This window comes from Adiantum capillus-veneris, chromosome 23, assembly GCF_014529385.1.
Source record: "Adiantum capillus-veneris isolate H3 chromosome 23, ASM1452938v2, whole genome shotgun sequence".
Taxonomy (NCBI): domain Eukaryota; kingdom Viridiplantae; phylum Streptophyta; class Polypodiopsida; order Polypodiales; family Pteridaceae; genus Adiantum; species Adiantum capillus-veneris.
The window spans coordinates 94,340,922-94,366,522 of NC_140953.1; the positions used below are offsets into that span (position 1 = coordinate 94,340,922).

Sequence of the window (25,601 nt, forward strand, 5' to 3'; positions counted from 1 at the left end):
CAATGTACACATGCATTGACAAATAATCTACAGGGTTAACCCAACCTGTTTCTATCTCAATGCAATCTCAAGCTTCATGCAAAACCTCTTTCGTCATTTTACCCTTCATAGCGGATTCTATTGCGCATGGCCACAATTCTCCAATCTCAATAGATACTTCTTCTCTAACCTTGACTCCTTTCTAGTTGATAGGCTCTACCTTCAACCCATAGGCGGCTGCCTCAAATATTGAGATGGCATGGCTAGTAGCCATGTCCTCAACTAGCTTCTTCATCCCTTCTTTGCCAAAGTTTGTCCCCAAGGGCTTCTGTATTTCACTTAAGTGAATCCTGCCATCTTTAACGAAACAAGCTCCTAGCATCTTTAAAACTTTCGCAATCCCTCTTTTCATGGTCAGTATTGTCACACCATATGCATTTGTGTACAAATTCTTCTTTGTTTTGAGGTCTTTGCCATGTAGGTTGGCTTGATGGTTGCCCCTTCTCTTTCAGCCTTGCAAGTTTCAACTTCAATTCTTGGATCCCTTTAACAATATCATCTAAGATGAATTTGTCACTCTTTGAAACAACAATAATAGGCTTTATGGAACTCTCAAGAACGTTGGGGGCTTGAGTGGTGTTAACTATCATCTTGTCTCTTCATCGTCGTTGCTTAGCTAGCAATGATACATCATCTTCGAACTCATTCCAGTCGATCTTAGGACTCTCTGCAGCATCTTTGTCTTGAAGAAGTATCTCCAACTTGTCCTGTATCTGTCACAAACAGGTGATGTGGCTGCCCAGTTGGTGACTGGTGGCTGCCTAGTACACACACTGAAACCGGCCTGTTCAATCCAAAAAGGGCGGTAGACTTTACTTTAAACCTTGATTTAGCTTTCACCCATTATTAGTCGTCTATTTTACCTGTACTTTCAAGACACAACAAAGGGGAGAGGGATACAGGCTGCTAGATTGCACCTGTATGAGTAGACAGACACCAGATTGGCCCCTAACTTAGGCGCCCCTTTCGGTATTTCTTTATTGTTCAAAAGAGGGAATAAACGCTGTGGTTCCTACAAGCTGCCCCGCACAAACTCGGCTGAATTTCCACTGTTCCAGCCTGATTTCGGCAGCATAACTGTACTAGAACCCTTCACAGTCAATATTCCCACGCATTGGCCGACTTTCCCGACGCATACGGGCACTTTACAAAACCTGGCGAGAATCTGCAGCACGCTGAATTCTCTGTTTTCAGCCCTGAAAATGCTCCAGATCGCCTGTACAGCGGTCCCCTTGCGTCCCCGAACCTCCTGGGGGTATTAGGGTCCGTTTAGGGCCAAAACCCTAAACCTGCAAAAATACACAGCAGGCTGTAATTCACTGTTTCGGGCTCCGTTTCGCGTGCCGGTCGCATCCCTAGCAAGTCCTCGAGCTCCCGCACCTGTAGGGCTACTTGCCCTTTGAATCGGACGAGATTTCTGGCGTGAAACCTCTCCGAATTCACCTGTACCTGCGGGGGGATTAGCCGCTAGCTAATCCAGTACCTGTGCAAGAGGCTCTTGCCTCGGCAATCGCGCATGAACCCACACAACTGTACATTGGTCAAATGAAAAGCCCACTAGAGGGGCATAACATACTGCCAAAGGGGAGAGAGAGGGCAGTGCGTAGCGTGCAGGGCATCACTCCTGGCACCGCACTGTGCATAAGAGGGAAAGCAAGCACTCCATAGCTCTTAACCTGTGACAGAGACTTGCAAAATGAGCCTCCCAACTATAAATCACGTTTTTGCCTTCTCTATAAGTAGTAAACTGGCCTCAGAGTGCCAAGTGTCACTCATTTGTGCATTTTCCCGCTTTAGACCCTCGGGTCTAAAAATATCTCACCTGCAGCCTCTGTTGACTTGGCCACAGAGTAACAAAATGATCCCCATGTCAAACTGCACGTAATGACGCGAAGACATTTTCAGGTCCCAAAATAGCAGTTCCCTAAATTTTAGGAGATGCTGCCATTGTATCTTTCTAGGTCATCCGACCCTCTTTGTACACTGCGGCCACATCCAGAACTGAAATGTAGCCTCTGTAGCAAAGGATTCCACTTTGGCTAGTCAATGACCCCACTTGGCTAACCATAGTCCTTGTCCAACCTTAGTGCTCTCTTGCCCTCAGGCCTGGACTCCCTCTGGACAGTTCCACACTAGCTATGCAATGCAGGGCAGTTAGATTTCCCGAGGGGTGTTTCCAAAAAGTGAAAGTAAATAGATAATAAGAAAGAAATCAACAAAAAGGATAGATAGTAGTCACACGCTGGTGACATACCCCCCTCTTGAAATCTCAAACGTCCTCGTTTGCATCTATGTCGTACATGCTTACTGTCAACACTGATGTATTCAACACCTGTCGACACATATACGACACATACATGCTCATTGTCAACCCTGGTGTATTCAACACCTCGTCGACTCATGTATTGCCTGCGTGTGAACCCTGTCCCAATGACATAGTGGTAGCTGCACACTCTGCCATTGCTTTGAGTCACTAACTTTCCAATGACAAAATGGTAGCTGCACATTTTGCCACTGTCTTATAGTACACGTTGGATCCCGTAACACTTTCGAGCATACCCAAACCGACAGTTTAAGAATGCAGTTACACATGTACTCCTGAATAGAAGCAATCATTGTATCCTTGACAAACTGACAAGAAATACTCACTTCTATAGCACTAACCAAACTTTTGGACATTCCATAAGAGCAATTGCCAAACTGACAATCTGTACAGCTCTAACATTCATGTAACAGGTATTTCATTTGAGCTCACTTTAAATACCATGTACATCATTTGTTTCAGAAGCCATTGTCACACTGACAATCCATTTAGCTTTGAAACTCAAGGGGTCAAGGTAGGTTGCAAATCGAAGGCTTCCAGGTAAAGTGATAACACAGTTGGTGACTCTGCAAGTTCACCTTCTTCCATCCACTTAGCATCCATTTGTGGATAGTTTCTGAACTTTACCAAGTAACGCCTAGCAACCTTGCCTTTCACTTTCCTTTCTTTGTGTGCCAAAATCTGTTCAGGGACCAAGATCTCGTCAAGTTCCTCGACTTCCGGCTGATCTTCAGCTGGTATATCTTCTGGCACATCACCCACATAGGGTCTGAGAAGACTCACATGAAACGCATTGTGAATCTTCCAACTGTCAGGCAATTTCAGCCTATATGCAACATCACTGATTATGTCGCATACTTGAAAAGGCCCATAGTAACGCATGCTGAGCTTCGGAAACAGTCTTTCCTTGCCCTTCATCTTCTTTAACCTTGCCTTTTCAAAGCGTAAAAGCACCCAATCACCAAGTGAATATACCACTTCACGACGGTGACGATCAGCTGCTTTCTTTTGCTTTGCCTGAGTCCTTTCTAAGGCCACTTTGACCTTCTTGTACATTTCATCCATGTCCTGAACATACTTATCTGCTTCAAATATCTTGTCCTTTGTATGCAGTATGGGAGGAACTTTCTTGCCACCTTCAACTATTTCAAAAGGTGCCTTGCCAGTTGATGAATGCACTGTATTATTGTATGCATACTCCACCAATGGCAAATACTGCTCCCACTTTCCTTTATGCTCTGACACATAGCACTTCAGCAGATCTAGGACAGTAGAATTTGCCTCTTCTGACTGCCCATCTGTTTGAGGATGAAATGACGAAGAGAATTTGAGCGTGGTACCCATATTCTCAAACAAGCCTTTCCAGAACAAACTAGTCATGCGTGGATCACGGTCGCTAATAATCGACTGTGGCATGCCATGATACTTGAAAATATTGCTCATAAACAAGCGTGCCATCTGATCTGGCTTTATCTTCTTCCTGACAGGAATAAAATGAGCCTGTTTGCTGAATCTGCAAATAATGGTCCAAATACCATCATTTCCTGTCTGCGTTCTTGGAAGATCAAAGATAAAATCCATAGCAATACTTTCCCATGGTTTATCTGGAATAGGTAGTGGTTGCAATAACCCTGGTGCCTTTTGCCTGTCAAACTTGACCTTTTGGCATATTAGGCATTCTCGCACAAAGGCATCCACATCCCTTCTCAATGTAGGCCAATAGAAGAATGTCTCTACCGCTTTAACTGTAGCATCGATACCACGATGCCCTGCATACGGTGGGACATGACTCTCTTCCATAACTTTGCGTCGCAATGGCTTTGTGACACACAATCTGCCATGCATCATCATGAACCCATCTTTAAGAAGATAGTGTTCATGATGTTGTCCATCCATTGTTTGCTCGAAGACCCTTGCAAAATCTTCATCATTTGCATACTGTTCTCTCATATCATCAAGTTCATGATGATAAGGAATCGACACAGCTGAAATTTGTGGCTTCCTTGACAAGGCATCAGCCACAACGTTCTTCTTGCCTTCCACATGCACAATCTGAAAATGGAACATGGACAAGATATTTGCCCATCGCATATGCTTCTCAGATAACTTTGTCTGTGTCAAGAAGTATCGCAAGGTCTGATGGTCCGTTTGGACAACAAAGTCTGCACCTAGCAGGTAGTGTTTCCAACTTAAGAGCGCATGAATCACAGCCAGTAACTCTTTCTCATAGACCTGCATGGTCATCTCTGGCCCTTGCAAAATTCTGCTCTCATAGGCTACTACCCTGCCATCTTGCATTAGCACAGCACCAATGCTACTACCGCAGGCATCACACTGGACAACAAATGACTTCCTAAGATCTGGCAACACAATGACTGGATCTGAAGTCATCTTTTCCTTTAAGAGATTAAAAGCTGAAATCTCTTTTTGTGTCCATCTAAAGGTGACTGCCTTCTTTTGAAGAGCATGTAAAGGTGAAGCAATCTCAGCGAAATTTCGGATAAACCTTCTGTAATAGGAGCATAGTCCCAAAAAGCTTCGGATATCATGCACCGTCTTCAAATTTGGCCATGACTTGATCGCTTCGACTTTTGCAGGATCCATTCTGACACCGTCCTTTGAGACAATGTGTCCCAGAAAGTGAATCTCTTCCAGAAAAAACTCACTTTTCTTTGCATTGATGAGCAACCTATGACTGCGTAGCTCTTTGAACACAATGGCCAAGTGATGCCTATGCTCCTCTTCATTCTTTGAGTAGACTATCATGTCATCAAAGAATGTACCAACAAACTGCTGGTGTGGACGGAAAATTCTGTCCATCATCCTATTGAACGTAGCAGGAGCATTTGTGAGACCAAAGGGCATCACTAAAAATTCGTAAAGGCCAAACGTTGTTCTAAAAGCAGTCTTGTGCACATCCTCTGATCTAATGCGGATCTGATGATACCCACTCTTTAGATCTATCCTGCTAAACATAGCTGCTCCTTCTAATTTGTCCATAATATCATCAATTCTAGGTATAGGAAACCTATTCTTGATGGTATTCTTGTTCAGTGCACGGTAGTCGATGCACATACGCCATGAGCCATCCTTTTTCTGCACCAACAATACTGGAGAACAGAATGGAGATGAACTGGGCTGAATCAGCCCCTTTTCTAACAGCTCCTGTACTTGGCCCATTATCTCTTTCTGCTGAGCCGCACTAACCCTGTACGGAGGCTTATTTGGTGGGCTACAGCCTGGCACCAAATCTATCGCATGGTCCTCGGGTCTCTCTGGCGGTAATTGAGACGGTAATGAATCGGAAAAGCAGTCACTATACTGTTGTAAAAACATTGACCTTTCTTTATCTAGCACAGATAAATTTGATTCATCACAATCTGACACTTCACGTGCAAAAACCAAGTACGCAGAAAGATGCTTTTTCATTACAGAAGTAATAACAGAAGCTGATACAGTAGGAATAGACTCCCCTTTAAGCTTTACATCCAGAATGTGAGTCTTTCCCCTGCTCTGTACAGTGATCTTTTTGTTGTAGGCATCCATGATTCCCTGTACACGAAATAACCAAGGAATACCTAACAACACATCACATCCGTCCAGTGGCATGATGTAAAATTCTTCAGCATCTACATAGGACTGGATATGTAGACGCAACTTTCCGATGATGGGTGTCACAGCCTCTGTATGGCCAGGACATGCCAAACCTGCCTCTGCTGTATACCCCATCTCTTCAGGTCTGATTCCCAACTTTGAAGCCAATTCTGGGGAAATAAAGTTGGCTTTGGCACCTGGATCAAAGAAGATAAGCACTGTTTGATCCCTAACCTTTCCCCATGCTCTGCAAAGCTCACTTGCATCTGAATTTGGCTTGTCGCCCACCATATCTGGCACTAAACCAGCCATGGGCTTCTTTCCTTTCTTGTCTTCCTTGTCTTCAGAATCAGCTGGCCTTTTCTTTGTAGGACAGTTGTAAGCAATGTGGCCAGGCTGCTCACATATAAAGCATTTGTTCTCTGTCCTCAGGACCTTCTTTTGCTCTTCTGACTTGCGAGGAAAACGTCTTTTCCATTTCTTTGCTGGTCCTTTTTCTGATTCAGCCGTAGCTTTGTCTTTCCCTGCGTTGGCTGACTCCTGAGTCCCTTTAGGAGCCTCATTGGGAACGTGCTTCTTGGCTGAATTTTTCTTGCCTGATCCTGCCTTGACGCCAGTGTTAAATTCACAATCTTCTCCCTTGAGCAAACCATTGCCAGTGTTTGCTACCTCGATGAGCTGCGTCAAAGTAGTGACTTTGGTCTTTGTACAGTACTTTCTCAATCCTTTAGGTAGGCCACAACAGTATTTTTCAATCTGTTCTGTCAATGGCACAAACCTATAGGAAGTTACTGGAAGTAGAGCTTTCCAAAACTTCCGATTGTAATCATCCAGATTTCTGCAAGTGGCAGCATTTAGCTGGTGCCATTCTGTCATGACATCTGCTTCGAAATCATCAGATAACCATGCTGCTGCAAAAATCTGCTTAAAGTAAATCCATGTGGACGGAGCTTGCCCTTGAAGCAATAAAGTTGTCCACCATTGTCCCGCATTCCCTGTCAAGAAAGTGGCTGCCTTGCGGACCTTTGAAGCCTCTGTAAAGTTTCCCCCTGCATAGGCCTTGTCAAACTGCTGGAGGAATGAAAGAGCCTTCTTCCTGTCATCAAACCCTGTAAAGGTCGTGAATGACACTCCTTTGCCACCTTCTTTGTACGGAGTTGGCCTCTCCAGCGGCGTTAAATTGTCATATGGAAGTGACTGAAACATGGGAACACTATTAGGGTTCATTTGTGTTCCTTGGCCGCTATTAACTTGACCTGGAAATGCCATATTTGGCTGCTGATTTGTAATTCCAGCCATACCAAAATTTGCTTGTGGCATCCCAAATTGTCCCTGAGTGCTTTGAAACCCTGGTTGCATACCCATGACACTGTACATGGGGTTAGGCATCATCGTTTGAGCACCCGCAAACACTGTTCCTGGCGTGTAAAACTGATTTCCAGGTGCATGACCAGCCATGCTTTGGAATACGGATCCACCTCCAAAATAGCCAGGGTGTACTGAAGGTGGTGGGAAGACTTGTTGCATAGCCTGTAAGTTGCTTCCCTGCCCATTAGAACCAGCTATAGGCTGCTGAAAGGTGGCGGGCTGAATTGGTACAGCTTGAAAAACTGGCATCTCAGCCACCTGTTCTTGCACCTTAGGCATACGTTGTGGAGACTGCATGTTCTCCGTCAAGTGTACAGGTGTTTCCATTGACTGTGCGGTATTAATCACCTGTGCTCGAGCCTTAACAGGCTTTTGAATATGATCCAGTGACCCAACTTGCTGAGACGGAACAGGAGGTTGCAGAAAGGCTAAAAACCTTGGGTTCTGCATTACTTGTGTGAACATAGCCACAGCAGTAGCCAACTGGGTCCTGAATATATCATCATCAGTCTGTGGTGGTCTTGAGGACTCACCCACTTCATGTGTCTGTTGACCCTGTGAAGAGGAAACCTCTTCAGTCACATCATCTGGTCTGTCAGCCATAATTACAATTCCCTGTGTCTCGTCTATGATCCCCTGTGTCTTCAAGCCGAAAACTGCCCAAGGCTCACTTCTATGGGAAAAAGTGATTTAATCCCGTCGATGGAACCATGAAACCGGCCTGTTCAATCCAAAAAGGGCGGTAGACTTTACTTTAAACCTTGATTTAGCTTTCACCCATTATTAGTCGTCTATTTTACCTGTACTTTCAAGACACAACAAAGGGGAGAGGGATACAGGCTGCTAGATTGCACCTGTATGAGTAGACAGACACCAGATTGGCCCCTAACTTAGGCGCCCCTTTCGGTATTTCTTTATTGTTCAAAAGAGGGAATAAACGCTGTGGTTCCTACAAGCTGCCCCGCACAAACTCGGCTGAATTTCCACTGTTCCAGCCTGATTTCGGCAGCATAACTGTACTAGAACCCTTCACAGTCAATATTCCCACGCATTGGCCGACTTTCCCGACGCATACGGGCACTTTACAAAACCTGGCGAGAATCTGCAGCACGCTGAATTCTCTGTTTTCAGCCCTGAAAATGCTCCAGATCGCCTGTACAGCGGTCCCCTTGCGTCCCCGAACCTCCTGGGGGTATTAGGGTCCGTTTAGGGCCAAAACCCTAAACCTGCAAAAATACACAGCAGGCTGTAATTCACTGTTTCGGGCTCCGTTTCGCGTGCCGGTCGCATCCCTAGCAAGTCCTCGAGCTCCCGCACCTGTAGGGCTACTTGCCCTTTGAATCGGACGAGATTTCTGGCGTGAAACCTCTCCGAATTCACCTGTACCTGCGGGGGGATTAGCCGCTAGCTAATCCAGTACCTGTGCAAGAGGCTCTTGCCTCGGCAATCGCGCATGAACCCACACAACTGTACATTGGTCAAATGAAAAGCCCACTAGAGGGGCATAACATACTGCCAAAGGGGAGAGAGAGGGCAGTGCGTAGCGTGCAGGGCATCACTCCTGGCACCGCACTGTGCATAAGAGGGAAAGCAAGCACTCCATAGCTCTTAACCTGTGACAGAGACTTGCAAAATGAGCCTCCCAACTATAAATCACGTTTTTGCCTTCTCTATAAGTAGTAAACTGGCCTCAGAGTGCCAAGTGTCACTCATTTGTGCATTTTCCCGCTTTAGACCCTCGGGTCTAAAAATATCTCACCTGCAGCCTCTGTTGACTTGGCCACAGAGTAACAAAATGATCCCCATGTCAAACTGCACGTAATGACGCGAAGACATTTTCAGGTCCCAAAATAGCAGTTCCCTAAATTTTAGGAGATGCTGCCATTGTATCTTTCTAGGTCATCCGACCCTCTTTGTACACTGCGGCCACATCCAGAACTGAAATGTAGCCTCTGTAGCAAAGGATTCCACTTTGGCTAGTCAATGACCCCACTTGGCTAACCATAGTCCTTGTCCAACCTTAGTGCTCTCTTGCCCTCAGGCCTGGACTCCCTCTGGACAGTTCCACACTAGCTATGCAATGCAGGGCAGTTAGATTTCCCGAGGGGTGTTTCCAAAAAGTGAAAGTAAATAGATAATAAGAAAGAAATCAACAAAAAGGATAGATAGTAGTCACACGCTGGTGACACACACACACCCTCTGGCAAATGTAGGAATGATGACGTGGCTGCCTTATGCTGAAAACAGCCCCGCAGGAAACCCTACCGTATCTGCTGACGTGGCACTCCCGTTCGGACAGGCTGCTGACGTGGCATTCCGTAAAACGCGGCGCATCTTTCGGCAGCAGGGCAGTTTTTCTTTTTGGTGGCAACTTTGCTTTTTGGGCTTGCTACGCAATTAAAAAGAGAGAAGCTTTTTGCTTTATGGCTATGGGCTCAAGAGAGAGCTTGTGAGAGAGAGAGAGAGAGAGAGAGAGAGAGAGAGAGAGAGAGAGATCCTGCTTTATTTTTATTGGAAAGCTTTTGAGTTTACCAGTTTTTGGAGCTCTACTTTTAGCATCCCTTGTACTCTTTAAATATGCAAGTAGGCTCTCATAACTCAGAGCAGCTTGACGCAGAGTCTGAGTGTGAGCGCCTGCCGCACTCTTGTACTTTGAACACAGATTAATACAAAAAGAAATACCGAAAAGGGCGCCAGTCTTTGGGGCCAATATCTCTAGGCACGGAACTCCGCCAGGCCAGTGTTGAATCGATTGTGAACTGTGGACTGTTTGAAGTGATTATTTGTGGTGTTGTGGTAGATTCTTGACTTGGAGTGTCCAAGTCTATTATAGTGGTATCAGAGCACGGCTGATTTCTCTTCTACGGGAAATCCGATCCTTTTTTTCCGCGGCACTTATGGCTTCAAGCAAAGATCAATCGACTCCCTCTGCATCCGGAGATGCGGGAAGGGATCACAACGAAGATTCACACAAGGAGCACGGCCCGCCTCGGCCTACTCGGGCGGAGCGTCAAGAGATGGAGTGTCGACAATTGATCGGCGATGCAACAAAGATGATGCTTAATTTTGCAAAGGACCCGAAATTGGCAAAATATATGAGCCAGACTTCTTTCGAAGAGGTGCACACAGAGTGGCAGAAGACCACAAAGCCACCCCCCAAACCCGCTCTCAAGAAACCTCCTACTCCCAGGAAGTATACAGAGCAAGAATTAGAAGAGGTGGTTGATGCACAAATTCCTCAGCTTTTTGACGCGCAGAACAAAGTTAAAAAGCACGACAAAAAGCAGAAGAAAGGCACTGACTTCCCGGGTTATTTGGGTCGTCGGTCTACATTTGAAAAGGCAAAGAAACAAAAGAAGCGTGTTCGATTTGAAGGAGTACCCAGTTCTTCTTCTTCTTCTTCTGACAGTTCTTCTAGCTCATCTGACTCGAGCGAAGAAGACAGAAAAGGCAAAAAGCAACGCTTTGGAAAGGGCAAGAAAAAGGCAAAGAAGTCTAAATCTCGCCCCGTGGTTGACAGTTCTACTGAGGACTCATCTACAGATAGTTCAAACTCTGATGACAACAGCTTTTATGCAAAGAAGAGAATTTTTACAAAGCCAACCAGTATGACTTTCTGGAAGACAAAAGCAAGAAGTCCAAGAGTTTAAGGAAGGTGGACAGTCAATTAAATTTGACACATTTTCTGGTTATAGGGATGCTTCGAAGGCTGTCTTTTATACAACAGTTTGACATCACTTTCGCGGGAGGCTGTCTCTTATTTTAAGGGGAATGCTCGAACTTGGTGGTCCACGCTTCTATTAAACAAGACTGCGCCAGTTAAATGGCTAAAATTCAAGAGGCTTTTTATTTCTTCTTGGCTGACTCGAGAGTATGAACGCGATATACGAACTGCTTGGAACCATCTTCGGATGACCAAGAAGGATACAATGGACGCTTATTGCGAGGATTCTGGAGCTCTTTTCTACATGCCTCTTCATTCAAGAAGATCTCGTTCAAGGAACAGATTGAGCGGTTTACCTTGGGTCTTCCTACAGAGATCCGAGATCACAGCTTGGAACAAAAGTCAGCTTCCATTCAGGAGTTGATGAGTCATGCGAAACGGGGTTTTGACATTCACTCAGGCAGTTTGACTTACCCCACAGATGAGATCATGACACAAAGAGCTGAATAGACTTCGACAAATGAAAGTAGAAAGAGGAAGAGCAACCCAGAAAAGAAAGATGCACGACCCAAACTCACTCCACAGGAGAGAGCTCGCTACATCAGGGAAGGGAAGTGCTTTGGATGCGGGGATATTGGACATATCTCCGCGAAGTGCCCTAAAAAGGCACAGAAAGAACAAAACGACAAGGACGATGAGAGGCCTGAGAGTTCGAGAGCAGCTGAGGAACATGGAAGAAAAGGCAAGATGAAAATAGGACAGGTTCCAGATTGCATGGGTACCAATCCCAGCACGATGGACGAGAGTACAGAACTTTGCCGAGCTTGGGGCAAAGTGAAAGACCAAGAAGCCCAGATCTTCTTTGATGGAGGAGCCAAGGCAAACTTCATTTCACCGGAATTGGCGGCGCGGCTCGAGATCACTCCCGATCCGATGGGACCACTTGCAGAGGCAGTTCTAGCGGCACCCGGCAGGGACGTAGCCATTACACCTCTCATTGGCAAACTTCGGTTGCATTGTCAGGGGTATTTGGGGCATGAGGACTTTTACATAATGCCTTTGGAAGGTTGTGATGTCCTCTTGGAAATTCCCTGGTACCACAAGAACAACGCCGTGGTCGACTATTGGGCGAGGAAAGCGACATTGACCACAGAGAAGGGCAGAACCATTGTACTCGATATAAAACTTAAGTCCCTATTGTATCGGCTTCGGCTATTCTAAATTAATGAAATCCAGTCTGTTTGTTTACTCGATCTTTTTGATTGAGTTGAGTGATGAGGATAGGATAAATACATCTGAACTTGATAAAGAATGCCAAGATTTTCTCCACTCTCATGCCGATTGCTTCTCAGAGGGCCTGCCAGGCAAGTTACCACCCGCTCGTCCTGAAGATCATCCTATTGATCTGATACCTGGAAGCACACCATCGAACCGGCCACCTTACCGTGTGAGCCGAGCCCAGAACGAAGAGATTATGAACCAAGTGAAAGACCTCTTGGAAAAGGGTCTTGTCCAGCCTAGTACTTCATCGTATTGCTCTCCAGTGTTGTTGGTTTTGAAGAAAGACGGATCTTGGAGAATGTGCATCGAATATTGAGCTCTCAACAAAATCACCATCAAGGACAGATTTCCGATTCCTAGGATCGATGATATACTCGACAGATTACAGGAATCCTTGTGTTTTAGCAGGATTAATTTGAAGAGTGGATATCATCAGATCCGAATCGCACCGGGAGATGTCTACAAGACAGCCTTTCGTACGACTTTTGGGTTATTTGAGTTTTTGGTGATGCCTTTTGGCCTAACCAATGCTTCTGCGACATTTAATCGGATGATGGACAAGATATTTCGAGAGTACAGACTATTCGTTGGCACTTTCTTTGACGATATCATTGTTTTCTTCAAGGATGAGGCAGAACATAGAAATCATCTACTTCAAGTCTTTCAGGCATTACGAGATCACAAGTTAGTGATTAATGCGAAGAAAAGTGAAATTTTCCTACATGAGATACACTTTTTGGGACACATTGTGTCAGCACAGCAGGAGTGCAAATGGATCCGGCCAAGATAGAGACTATCCGTGATTGGCCCGATTTGAAGAATGTCCATGAAGTTAGAAGCTTCTTGGGATTGTGTTCGTACTACAGGCGGTTCATTAGGAAGTTTGCAGAGGTTGCTTCCCCTTTGCATATCTTGACACAGAAAGGAGTCCCTTTCTCGTGGGGACCCACAGAGGTGACTGCCTTTCAGACATTGAAAGAGAAATTGCCTATGGGACCAGTTTTGACTTTGCCGGACTTGTAGAAGTCATTTGAAGTATATTGTGATGCTTGTGGTCATAGTCTGGGTGCGGTCTTAATGCAAGAAGGCCATGTCATTGCTTACCAGAGCCGATTGTTCTCAAGGCCGGAATTGACAGCACAGATTTATGAGAAAGAGCTTTTGGTAGTTATCCATGCTCTTACTCAGTGGCGGCACTACCTACTCGGAGCAGATTTTACTGTCTTCACAGACCATCAGAGTTTACGCTACTTCTTGTCACAGAAGCAGCTATCGGAAAAGCAGATGCGGTGGGCGAACATCTTGTCACAATTTCACTTCCAGATTGTCCATGTGCAGGGACAGAAGAATTTGGTGGCAGATGCTTTGTCTCGGAAGCCGTTGGTTCTGGCTATTTCTGCGATACATCATAGGAGCTTCGAGGATATGGTCAATCAGTATGCCACAGATACAGATTTTGCAGACGTTTTCACACGGATACGGGATGGGGAGACAGTAGCGGGATATTCCATTCGGGATGGCTACTTGATGAGGAAAACCATGTTGTGCGTTACACAGCCGTTGAGGGAAAAGGTTATGACTCAATGCCACTGTCCACCATTTACGGGTCACCACGGCATTGCTACCACCTTGAAAGGGGTAGAGAGATACTTCTTTTGGCCGAGACTCAGGAAGGATATGGACGAGTTTGTGCGCAATTGCTTGGTATGCCAGAAGGTCAAGTTTGACACGCATAAAGCACAGGGATTGTTACAGCCTTTGCCCATACCCACCCGCCCCTGTGAAAGTATTGCAATGGATTTCATTTTTGATCTCCCGAGAACATAGAGTGGTCACGATGGTATCTAGACTGTTATTGACAAATTTAGCAAGCAAGCTCATTTCATTCCAGTGAAGAAAACAGTCAAGCCGGATCACTTAGCGAGATTGTTTGTGGCCCAGATATTCAGATTACATGGCATGCCTGAGACGATTGTCTCCGACAGGGACCCCAGATTTACGAGTTTGTTTTGGAAGGCAATTTGGGAGAACATTGGCACGCGGTTGCAGTTCTCGTCATCTTTCCACCCGCAGACTAACGGGCAATCTGAGATTGCCAATTCAGTGGTTTTAGATTTATTGAAGTCTTATATCTCGGATTAGAAGACTCAATGAGAAAAGTATCTACCTTTGGTGGAATTTTCCTACAACAACACGATATACTCTTCGACGGGGAAGGCGCCATTTGAGATTATTGAAGGTGCTACGAAGGTTCCAACCTTCCTAAGCACGAAAGATAAGATTTTTGAAGGCGATGAGTACACGCGCGACTTGGGCACGGCTTTTGCTAAGGTCTGCGAGGCTTTGCAGAAATCTCAGGAGAGACAAAAAAAGGCAGCAGATCGCCATCGTCGTGATTTGAAATTGAAGGAGGATGATTGGGTGCTCTTACGTTTTGAGAAGGCACGCCTAAGAAAGAAGAAGGGAAAGGAGAGGCTTTTTCCAAAGCTTAGTATGAGATACTACGGACCTTTCCAGATCTCCGAAAAGATCAATGATGTCTCCTTACGATTGAGACTGCCTGACACTTGGAGGATTCACAATGCATTTCATGTGAGTCTCTTGAAACCTTTTAAAGGTGATGTGCCCGAAGATGGGGAGCCTGATGAGCAACCTGAAGTGGAAGAAAACGAGGAGATCCTTGTTCCTAAACAGATTTTGGCACATAAGGACAGAAAGATTAAGGATAAAGTACGAAGGCGGTTCTTGGTTAAATTCAAGAACTATCCTGCATTGGATGCGAAGTGGATGGAGGAGGAGGACCTAGCAGATACTCCTCAGATTGTGAACCTTTACCTTGAAGCTTTTGGTTTACCATAGTCTATTCCAAATGGAACCCAGAATTCACTTTGGCCGGAGATCTGGTGCAGTGGGTTGCATAAGAGGGGAGTTACTTTGCTCCTTTGTCAACACATGCCTCATATTTTTGAATACTAGTCACTAATGTCTCTTAGAGCTTCAGGGATACTGAGAGCTGACAGTATTTTGATTTATGACTTTATGAAACGGAATTCCGGAAAAATATGAAACTCATTTGTTCTTGACTTGTTTTTAAGTGCAGGAACTGATAGACGAAATGACTACAACATTTTGGTCTGAATGATCTCAAATAGACATGGTTGCAATAGGGATTAGTGAATCGGACATCTATGAGGTCCTGAGTGGATCTAGATGCGATTGCTAAGTGCATTGCCGATAAATCATGGTCTAAGATCCGAATGAATGTTGAATGTGATTTGTCATGTGATGTCCTGTGATGTCTACTGATGTCTTGTGATGTCGTGTGATGTGACTGTCAATTGGTACATGTGCTAGATGTGTGTTCCTAGTGGGTAGTTTGCTAAGGCATTTTATGGCCTCTGTTTGTTTTGCAGGCGTAATCGAGGGCGCTTACAATGCTTTCAAGAGGGGGGTATGTCACAAACAGGTGACGTGGCTGCCCAGTTGGTGATTGGTGGCTGCCTAGTACACACACACCCTCTGGCAAATGTAGGAATGATGACGTGGCTGCCTTCTGCTGAAAACAGCCCCGCGGGAAACCCTACCGCATCTGCTGACGTGGGTGCATCTTGCGGCAGCAAGGCAGTTTTTCTTTTTGGCGGCAGCTTTGCTTTTTGGGCTGGCTACGCAGTTAAAAAGAGAGAGAAGCTTTTTGCTTTATGGCTATGGGCTCAAGAGAGAGCTTGTGAGAGAGAGAGAGAGAGAACCTGCTTTATTTTATTGGAAAGCTTTTGAGTTTACCAGCTTTTGGGGCTCTGCTTTTAGCATCCCTTGTACTCTTTAAATATGCAGGTAGGCTCTCATAACTCAGAGCATCTGGACGCAGAGTCTGAGTGTGAGCATCTGCCCGCACTCTTGTACTTTGAATAGAGATTAATACAAAAAGAAATACCAAAAGGGGCGCCAGTCTTTGGGGCCAATATCTCTAGGCACGGAACTCCATCGGGCCAGTGTTGAATCAATTGTGAACTGTGAACTGTTTGAAGTGATTATTTGTGGTGTCGTGGTAGATTCTCGACTTGGAGTGTCCAAGTCTGTTACAGTATCTCTTTTCCTGCAACCTGCAAAAAGAGCTCCGTCCTTTCTGAGTTTAGGGTAGTCTTTTCGGTCCTTGACAATTGATCATAGCACCATTCAAATTCCCATAGAAGTTCAATAGGTGAATGCCCCTCTTTTGGCCTAACTACCCACTCTAAAAATGCTCTCTGTCACCCTTTCAGAGTCCTCCATGAGATACTCGTCCTTGAAGGATAATTTGAATGATTCCGAAGTTCCCACATGTTTGTTTCTAATTCCCCTTACATACTCTCTAATCTCAGGAACCACAGCTAGCTCAAAACTTTGTACCATCTTCGCTTCAGGTACTGGATGTAGCTCCATCTCCTTTACATACCCACAGAGATACTTTTACATCTTTACCATCAAATTGGCCATTTTGTTCACCACTGATTGAAAGGCTTTAGTTGAAAAAAGTTCCCTTCTTTCAACGACAGGGTTGCCTCTGTACCTACATACAATACATTCCGTACAATACGTGTACAAAATGTGTCGTACGGTACTTTTAAAAACAAAAAATCGCATGTCGGACGATCTAGCCTTTTGTAATTTTTAGGGTTTTTAGGGCCTCTGAATAAGGTGTGTAGGCGGTTTTGAGTCTCTGCACATAAGTGAGTCTCTGGAGAGAGCAGAACAAAGGCAAAGAACAAGGTGCAAGGTACCGAGTTTGCAAAGAACCTGCAAACTCGGGTCAGGGTGCACACTTCGCCACACACTGAAACCGGCTTGTAGCCTTACTAAAGAGCGGCTAAACTTTAGCTTTCACCCGATCTATACCTGTACTTTATGACACACAATAACTTCACACGTAAACTTGTCACTAAAATTCACCACTTCAAAACAATTCACAACTTGGTAACTCCCAAGTAGACAATAACACCCTCTAGGCCCCAAAGTCCGGCGCCCCTTTCGGAATTTCTTTATTCAATCGCAAATAAACGACCCGAACACTTTCACCTAACTCTGTCAAGTGTATTTGACCCAATCTCGGTAGCACAATGGCACCAAAACCTCTATAGGTCAAAAGTACGCATCTAGGATGGATTCCCTTGCACTTTAGAAGCTTTCCCGGTGAGCTGCAAGTCAAATTTAGCATGCTGTAATTTCCTAATTTGGTCACTATCAGGTGTCCAAAGCCTTGTAAAAGCACCCCAAGGCTTTCCAGAGAATCCTTTGGTGTTATGTTGCAGTTTAGGTGTGAAACCCTAAACCTGCAAATAAACACAGCAGGCTGTAATTTTCTGTTTTGGATCATTTTGAGCAGAGCAAACACATCTACGTGTGTCTAAGGAGCTCCCGCACGCAATGGGATAGTTCCCCTATGAATTGAACGAGTTTTCACGCGAGAAAACTCTCCAATTTCACAATTTGTCGCAATGAGACATGCATAATGTGGGGGATTAGCAATTACCTAATCCGGTCCCTGTACAGAAGGCTCTTGCCTTGGCAAACCCGCATAAAACTCACAAAACTGTACATGGTCATCTGAGAAACCCAACTAGTGAGGCATTACCATATGTGCAAAGGGGAGAGAGAGAGAGAGATGCACAAGAGCAAATCATTAAGCTACCTGAGACAAGGGAGAAGGCAAGTTTTCCATTGAAGTTGTGATCACCTACACACTCTGTATTCACTTACATGCAAAACTCAGCACCCCCGCTCAATAGAATCCCTACCGGAAGGGCCAATCCACAACCAAGAGCTTGAGTGCACATGAGAAAAGGGTGAAAGCATCTGGAAGGTGAACGTAAAGCTCTAATACCCCCCAAATAGATGTTGAGAAGCTACAGAGGATTATGCCAAAATTGTAACAAAACCCAGAGAGTCAAATTGAGCACCAAGCCAAGAAGCGAGAAACCGTCTAGCGCCAAGTGAAGGGACCGTGGTCCACAATAAAGCTGAAAATGATGGCCAAAAAATGGAACAAGTCGCAGAAAAGGATGGAATGGAAGTGCCAAAGATGAGTATATCATAGCCCATCGGCTAATGGCAAAGCAAACGGAGCAAAGAGAGGCCAAGAAGTGGTACACCCCTGAAGCAAAACACTCTAACAAAGGAGAAAGACTACCAAGGTTGAGAAGAAACCGGCAACACTCCAAGCCCAAAGGAACTGGCATAAGAGCTTAGAGTAGGGCAAAGGGGCAAATGAAGAGGCTAAAGGGCAATGCCGGCAGCCAATATCTCGGCCAAGGCATCAAGAGCAGCAAGAGGAGAAGACGTCCCAATTCCAAAAGAACCATTACCATCTCCATCTACAACGTTCACGCCGTCTTCGATAACATCTAGTTGTTGTATGTCCATGTCTTCGACACCATAAGTACAGGTAACGTCACGACTATTTTGCTCGATAGGAGTGCCAGGTTGTCCTTGTTGTGTAGTAGCACCACCAAGTGTCACCACACAAAAGGGTCAGAGGAATCTCAATCCTGAAGATGCTGAGGAATCTACTGCAAAGCATGTAGAAATTCTCCTAAGTGGTAGCACGAGCAGAGGAAACAAGGGATTGGTAAAGAGAGTCATCCTGCGAGGAAAGCTTGGCCAACAGTCGAGTAGCCATATCCTTCGAAGTGATCACTTGCCACAAACAGAAAGCTTGTCTCAAAGCTATTGCATGCGAGAAATAAAAGCATGAAGAGAAGAGAACTCCGAGTACTACAAGTTGAGCGGAGTCTTCTCAAGAGCAAAGATGTGACCGAGGGTAACCGCCTCATATAGGTTGCAAAGGTGATACCAAACCTTATGTGCTGATCGAAATGAAGTAAGAAGTGAAATCTAAAAATCTGCCCAATCGATGCAAAGGTAGGAAAACACCCTGCAATTGGCCTCATTCCAAATATCAACCATAGCTTGCGTAACAACAGTCAGCTGAGAAGGTAGGAGTCGCCCAAATAGAATCAGTAGGCGAGGAAGCCGAAATAGTAGGACAATTGGCATTGTTGCGGTCCATAGGCTAGTCCCACAAGTCAGTCGTCGTAAGAATAATCATGACCTTCAGCTTCCAAACTGCAAAGTTGGAACCATCGTTACCATCCAACATCTCCAATGGATGAAAGGTCAGCATCTCGTTGCCAAATGTTGACATGACTGCAAGGAAAAATAAGTATACACCAAAAAATCTCAAAAATCTTGCGAAGTAGAAGCACAGGGTTAAAGATCTGAAAGTCGCGCCCCATGAAGCACCAAAAAACCGATGCAAGAAAGGAGAAATAACCGGAGCCAATCACAAAAACCCGAGAAGTAGCAAATAGAGAAAAGGTCCCTCAAAGTCCACACCTAAACGCTGCCGCAATCTGACAAAATACCATGGTAGCACAATCTCGAGGTGGCCACGCACCAAAAGGGATGGAGCAAAGCAAGAAGAAGCTGAAAATTTGCGGAATCCAATGACAACGATGTCGAGACCACCCGAAGAAGCAGTCGGAACAAAGGGGTGCTGCTGACACTGAGGCAGGAGGAGTCGGTGTGAATTGCTACGAGCAGTCATAGAGAGATCGCAAGGAAATAACGATCCTCAAAAAAAAAAGCGTTGCAAAGCCATAGCACTAAAAACGCTATGTCATCAATCAAAGAAACTCTACCCTTGAAGGAAAAGGCCCTAAGCACAAGTGAAAGCATCTGGAAAGTTAACGTAAAGCTCTAACATCCTATGTCTTCAACTGACTTATTGTTTACTGGATCTTGTACCACAGCATCGGTTATTACACAAGCAATGGTTGATAGTAGATACTCAGAACGAGACCAGTCACAAGGTGTTTTCCTACCTTGGCATCAACTGTGCGGATTCTGTGATTTCACATTTTGATCAGCACGTACGGTTTCGGACTACCTTCACAACCTGTACAAGGCACTTACCACAGGTCGGATCCTTGCTCTAGAGAAGACACTGCTCAACCTGCAGTATTAGCACTTCCCTTTGCTCATTGGCCGACCTTGGCTTAGACATACAAAGGCTCTGCATGACTAGGGAAATGATAGGTGAGAAGGTCGAGATCTTTGATCAATCTTCCAATGACAACTAGAAACCCATGAGTACAATTTGAGTTTGCCATGTGGACTTGCAATGTGATGAAGCATATTAAACATGAAGCTTCGAAACGTTTTGTATGAAACGTGTTTCAAAAGTTTCAAAACAGTTTCTCTAGATTAAGGAATGCCACCTTACGAGTTTCGTCAACAACTATGAGTGACAAGCCATAAATATGCATGTGCAAAGCTTATTTATATAACGTCTTGACACAGAGATTCTTATAAAGACTAGGAGGGAGTCTAAAACCCACCTTGAGCAACAAGTGCGTTAGACCATGTGATATAGAGACTAGTAAGAAGCATTCACCTTCGAAACGTTTCGAGAGAAACTTCGAAATGTTAGAAATGTTTCGTAAGTTTCTTCATCTAAGAAATGAGTTTCTTGACAACTCTAACTCTGAATGTAACACTAGGACTTGATGCTTAAATGTGTAAAGATACGTTTAGAGAAAGGGACATCATTTTCCACACGTAGACGCAACAGCCACCTAACAGGACTTTGCCTAGAGTAATGATTATACATGGGAGTCAAATTGCGAGAAAGAAGTATGGCCCGCTTTGGTAACATCAGTTGGGCAGAGTGGTAGAAGCAACAGCCACCTAACAGGACTTTTTGCCTAGAGTAATGATTATAGATGGGAGTCAAATTGCGAGAAATAAGTATGGCCCGCTTTGGTAACATCAGTTGCAGAGGACTTACATCACATAATCTATGTGGTACACAGATGAGATGGCACAAGAGATCTATACAGACAGTACTTACATCATTCAATCAAGGTGGTACGCAACCATCAGATGGCAAGATACAAGTGGGTTCGTGTACGATTGGAGGGCCAAAGACCCTCTACATTGCCATTGTAATTTTTCATCAATCTCATGTCATTATGCCCCTCGAAAAATGCAGTCACCATATATGATTATGGATGGGAACATTTGAAAGTTCTTCGGAGATGGGATGTGATGATCTCTCTCTCTCTCTCTCTCTCTCTCTCTCTCTCTCTCTCTCTCTCTCTCTCTCTCTCTCTCTCTCTCTCTCTCTCTCACAATAGGTCATTATCGAATGCCTTCTCTGGCAGGTCATCGTCAACTATGACACTTCTTAGAGTTGTAGTAGATGGCCATTCCTAACGTGCTCTGCAGTCTCCTCTATCTTTTGCAAAAACAATTACTCAAAAAGATAATTTTTCATTCTCGTAGAGATAGCAGGAGCATATACTACAGAAACAAACACACCTGCAAGCTTACCTGCCTTTCCTCAATGTGCAAAGGTCACAAAGCAGGATAATCAAGATTGTTGTGAAGATTAAAAAGGCCAAATCACAAAATCTAGGAAGGACTTGGGAGAGCAATACTGAAACCTTTGCTCAGCTCTCGATCATTGTTTCAGCGTTACATGAATCAATTGTTACGTGTACTCATCAACGTTATGATGCAAAAAGCACAGCAGCTCTCTCTCTCTCTCTCTCTCTCTCTCTCTCTCTCTCTCTCTCTCTCTCTCTCTACCTGCTGCTGGAAGGTCGGTTTTTGCTCCGGTTGGGATCACCTTTCTGTCGACCCATTGCAAATGGCTGCGCTAGTGTCTTTGCTTGCCAACGTCGCTCAGAGAGAGAGAGTCAATAAAAATTGGCCGTCAAAAAAAAACACTTCAAGCCTTGGTCGGTCTCTCTCTCTCTCTCTCTCTCTCAAAATGCTTCCCGTGCGCTACAGTTTTGAAGGCCAAATTTGATTGACACACTCCCACACGAGAATGCCTCTTCCACTGCGCTACTACACTCGTTTTGAAGGCCAAATTTTGATTGACACACTCCCACGAGAGAGAGAGAGAGAGAGAGAGAGAGAGAGAGAAAAGAGGGGGGGGGGGGGGGGGGGGGGGGGGGGGGGGGGGGGGGGGGGGGGGGGGGGGGAATTGCAATTACATCTAGAGATTCTTTGTGAGGTTCGCTTTCTTTCCTCTCACGAATTCATACCCTTTCAAAAGGACAATACGGGCGGCACGAAAATTTGCCCTCCTTCACCAGTCTTAAAAGGAAAAAAATACTCAAAGCCTGCCCCTACACGTGCATGCCCTACACGTCGCCTTGCCGCCACCTACTTGCTGCATCGCCCGACACTCGCCATAAAGCTTTGCTCGAAGGATCTCACTAGATTCCCATTTCTTTTTTCCAGCTGGTAGCCCCTACTCAATTTTTAAGACAATTATAACTTAAACTTATTGAAGAGTATATAGTATAGTTATTTATAATTGTATCAAATTGTTGTTTCAAGGTAGGAGTTTCACACTTCAGTAATGGGAGAATCGAAAGATGAGTAGAGAGAAGCAGATGATGTACTTACAAATAGAATATCGATTGGCACACGGTCAAAATAGTGCTAGATGCAAGATGGTATCGCTCCTTTTGCCCCTCACACAAGTGGGAGAAAAGTGTTAGACGTTGCTTCATGTAAACATTTCTATCAAAAGACATTAATGAAATGCATGTGTGTGCACATTCTAAACTACAAGTAATCGGACACATCGCACAATGGACAAGTGTGCAGAAGGAGATGGTGCTATTCTTCCCTATTGATATAATCACGAAAAGGCGCGCCCTTCTTTTCGTTAACGAGGGGGACTCCTAGTGTCAGGAGCGTCGTTGGGGCTCCCAATGTGTAATGGAAATGGCCTATGAACTTTGAGAATAGCGGAATTAAGAGAATTAGAGTGAGCATTTTTGTGAGGTCACTTTGAGAATATAGAGGGTGAACTTAATTGATGGTAGCAACATAAACATAGTACTTAATTAACTTGGCATGAACAATACTTTTGCAAGAGAGAGAGATAGTATTAGAGAACATGACAATAGTTGAGGACCGGATTTACTTGGAGCCGGTCTCCCCTCCAAAAGGCGTTTGTATTATATATTCTCCCATCAAGAGAGACTTGGTACAATACAGTCTGTGTTCCTTGTGACCTTGTTGACGCTATGAAGATGGAAAGCTTTATGCATCACGAGCATAATATAAACTTTGCAAAAAGCATTAACTATCCCAAGGCCTCAAACACCTTCGAAGGTAGAGAGAGCTAGGGGGGAATGAGGGTAGGGAAGAGGAAGAAGAATCATCCACAGGAGAAAGAAATAGTTCCTCACTTATCATCACTCTTCTTGCTTAGCATAGCATAATAGCATACTAATGAAGATGAAGAAGATGGCAAGCTTAAGCATTGAAGCATGGCTCTTGGTTGAATTTGCATTCCATAGCCAAGAGTGTTGGTGTAGGCTCTCCACTTCTCAACAAGCTTGGAGAAGGAGATGGAGCTCTTGCACTTTTCACTTCACATAATGTGTGTGTGTGTGTGTGTGTGTGTGTGTGGGGGGGGGGGGAGCGGGGGGGAGAGTATATACCCCCCCCTCCCGCCCCCCCCCCTCTCAAGCTTGGTCCACCTCTCTCTCTCTCTCTCTCTCTCTCTCTCTCTCTCTCTCTCATATTATTTAATTATATCATTTGGACATGTGTCTTCTTTTTCCTTTTTGAGAGAAAAAACTTAATTATTTATTTTTATGCATCTAAATTCTCATTGGACCCCTTCAAAGCTTATTCAATAGGATTCAAGCACATCATGAGGGCCACATGTGGAGGACTTTGACATGTTTCTTTTATGTTTCTTAAGTCATTTGGTTTGGATTGAATACTTCAAGCACTTAGTCAATTAAGCATGGAAACCGTTTATGCCTCTTGAGAGTTTATCTTTGAATTGAACACTTCAAGAACCTTAGTCATTTAAGCATGAGAAGCACCTTTAAGCTTGGGCAAGGTTCCTACAAACTCCTTAAGCACCTTAGCACCTCATGCTTGGGTAGAATTCCCACCTTAAGGTCAGCTCTAGCTTGCATAAGGTCAAAGGACTTTTTTAACACTAACTTTTGGATGTCTTTAATGAAGCTAACCCTAAGGTCTTTTAAGCTCCATTAGATGCACGTTGCTCTATGAAGCGTCTATAGTATGCACACATACCAATAAAGCTTCTTAGCTCATGTAGATTCCTTGGATTAGGCCATGCTTTTATTACATCCAACTTTGATGGATCCATACAGATACCATCTTGAGAGATAATGTGACCTAAATATTGAATCTCTTGTAGAAAAAAAATTCACTTTTCCTTTGATTAATGAAAAGCTTATTCTCTCTCACAATGTGAAAGATTACCTGGATGTGTCACTTGTACTCCTCAAGAGAATTTGAGTGGCCTGAAGATTTTTGTCCATCGTGACATTAAATGCGGCTAGAGCATTTGTCAAGCCAAGACTTGTAACTTATCAAATAGATCTTCTACCCATGGCACGAAAAATCGTTTTTTTATAGTGATCCTATTTAGTGCTCTATAGTCGACACACATGTGATATGTGCCATCTTTATTTTCTACGAAACGTACTGGTGAATAGAATGGAGAGGAGATAGGCCTCACCATCCCTTTTTCCACCAATTCATGCACTTCCTCATGATCTCCTCTTGAAACTCAATAAGGAGATTTATTAGGCGGCGAGCTTCCTAGTAGAAGCTCTATTGCATGGTCATCATCCCCTCGTTTTGGAGATAGCTCACTAGGGATGTCATCAATGAAAACATATTAGAATCCATTTAGGAAATTAGACAACTCTAATTCCTCTTGATTCCCTTTATTACTACTTGTGAAAATGTTAGAATCATTTGCAGATTCTCTAACAAAAATCATATACGCAAAAATAGAGCTTTTCATTGACTTATCAAAAGCAAGCGTATTTACTAGGTATATGTTGTTCCCCAACTCATTAGCATCTATGTACATGCTTTTTTTCCTATAGGTGAAATAAATTCTCCATTCATGGAACTTCATGTTGGGAGCCATGCGGTTGAACCATGGTGCCCCTAGGATAACATCCTCATGTTGGAGAGGAGAGATAAAAAATTCTTCTTTGTCGACGTAGCTTTGGACATGAAGCCTCAACTTCCCAATCAAGGGAGTAATGGAGGCTTTCTGTCCCTTGAAAGTTGTGTCAGCAATTATAGTATCTCCCATCTCAAAAGCTTGAATGCCCAACTTGGTGGAACTCCATTGATATGAAGTGAGTAGAGCCAGGGTCAAACCAGATGAAGGCATCATGTTCCCTTACCTTCCCCCAAGCATAGGAGAGAGGTGATCCTTTGCAATGAGCATCCTCTTTTGGAGCTTTGATGGTGGAAGCTCTAGGAGTC

General features: G+C 44.4%; 1 protein-coding gene across 2 annotated transcripts in view; it reads right to left on the reverse strand.

The window, feature by feature from the left end:
- Window positions 1-22,105, reverse strand: part of LOC147428194 (HEAT/U-box domain-containing protein) — a 132,997-nt gene extending 110,892 nt beyond the window's left edge. Inside the window, exon 1 of one of the 2 annotated variants that reach the window (XM_086497744.1) lies at window positions 21,894-22,105. In XM_086497744.1, the coding sequence (XP_086353870.1) occupies window positions 21,894-21,949 (56 nt within the window). In that variant the 5' untranslated portion in view covers window positions 21,950-22,105. The remainder of the gene's footprint in view (window positions 1-21,893) is intronic. The other variant, XM_086497745.1, reaches the window with a different exon arrangement.
- Window positions 22,106-25,601: the final 3,496 nt, after the last annotated feature.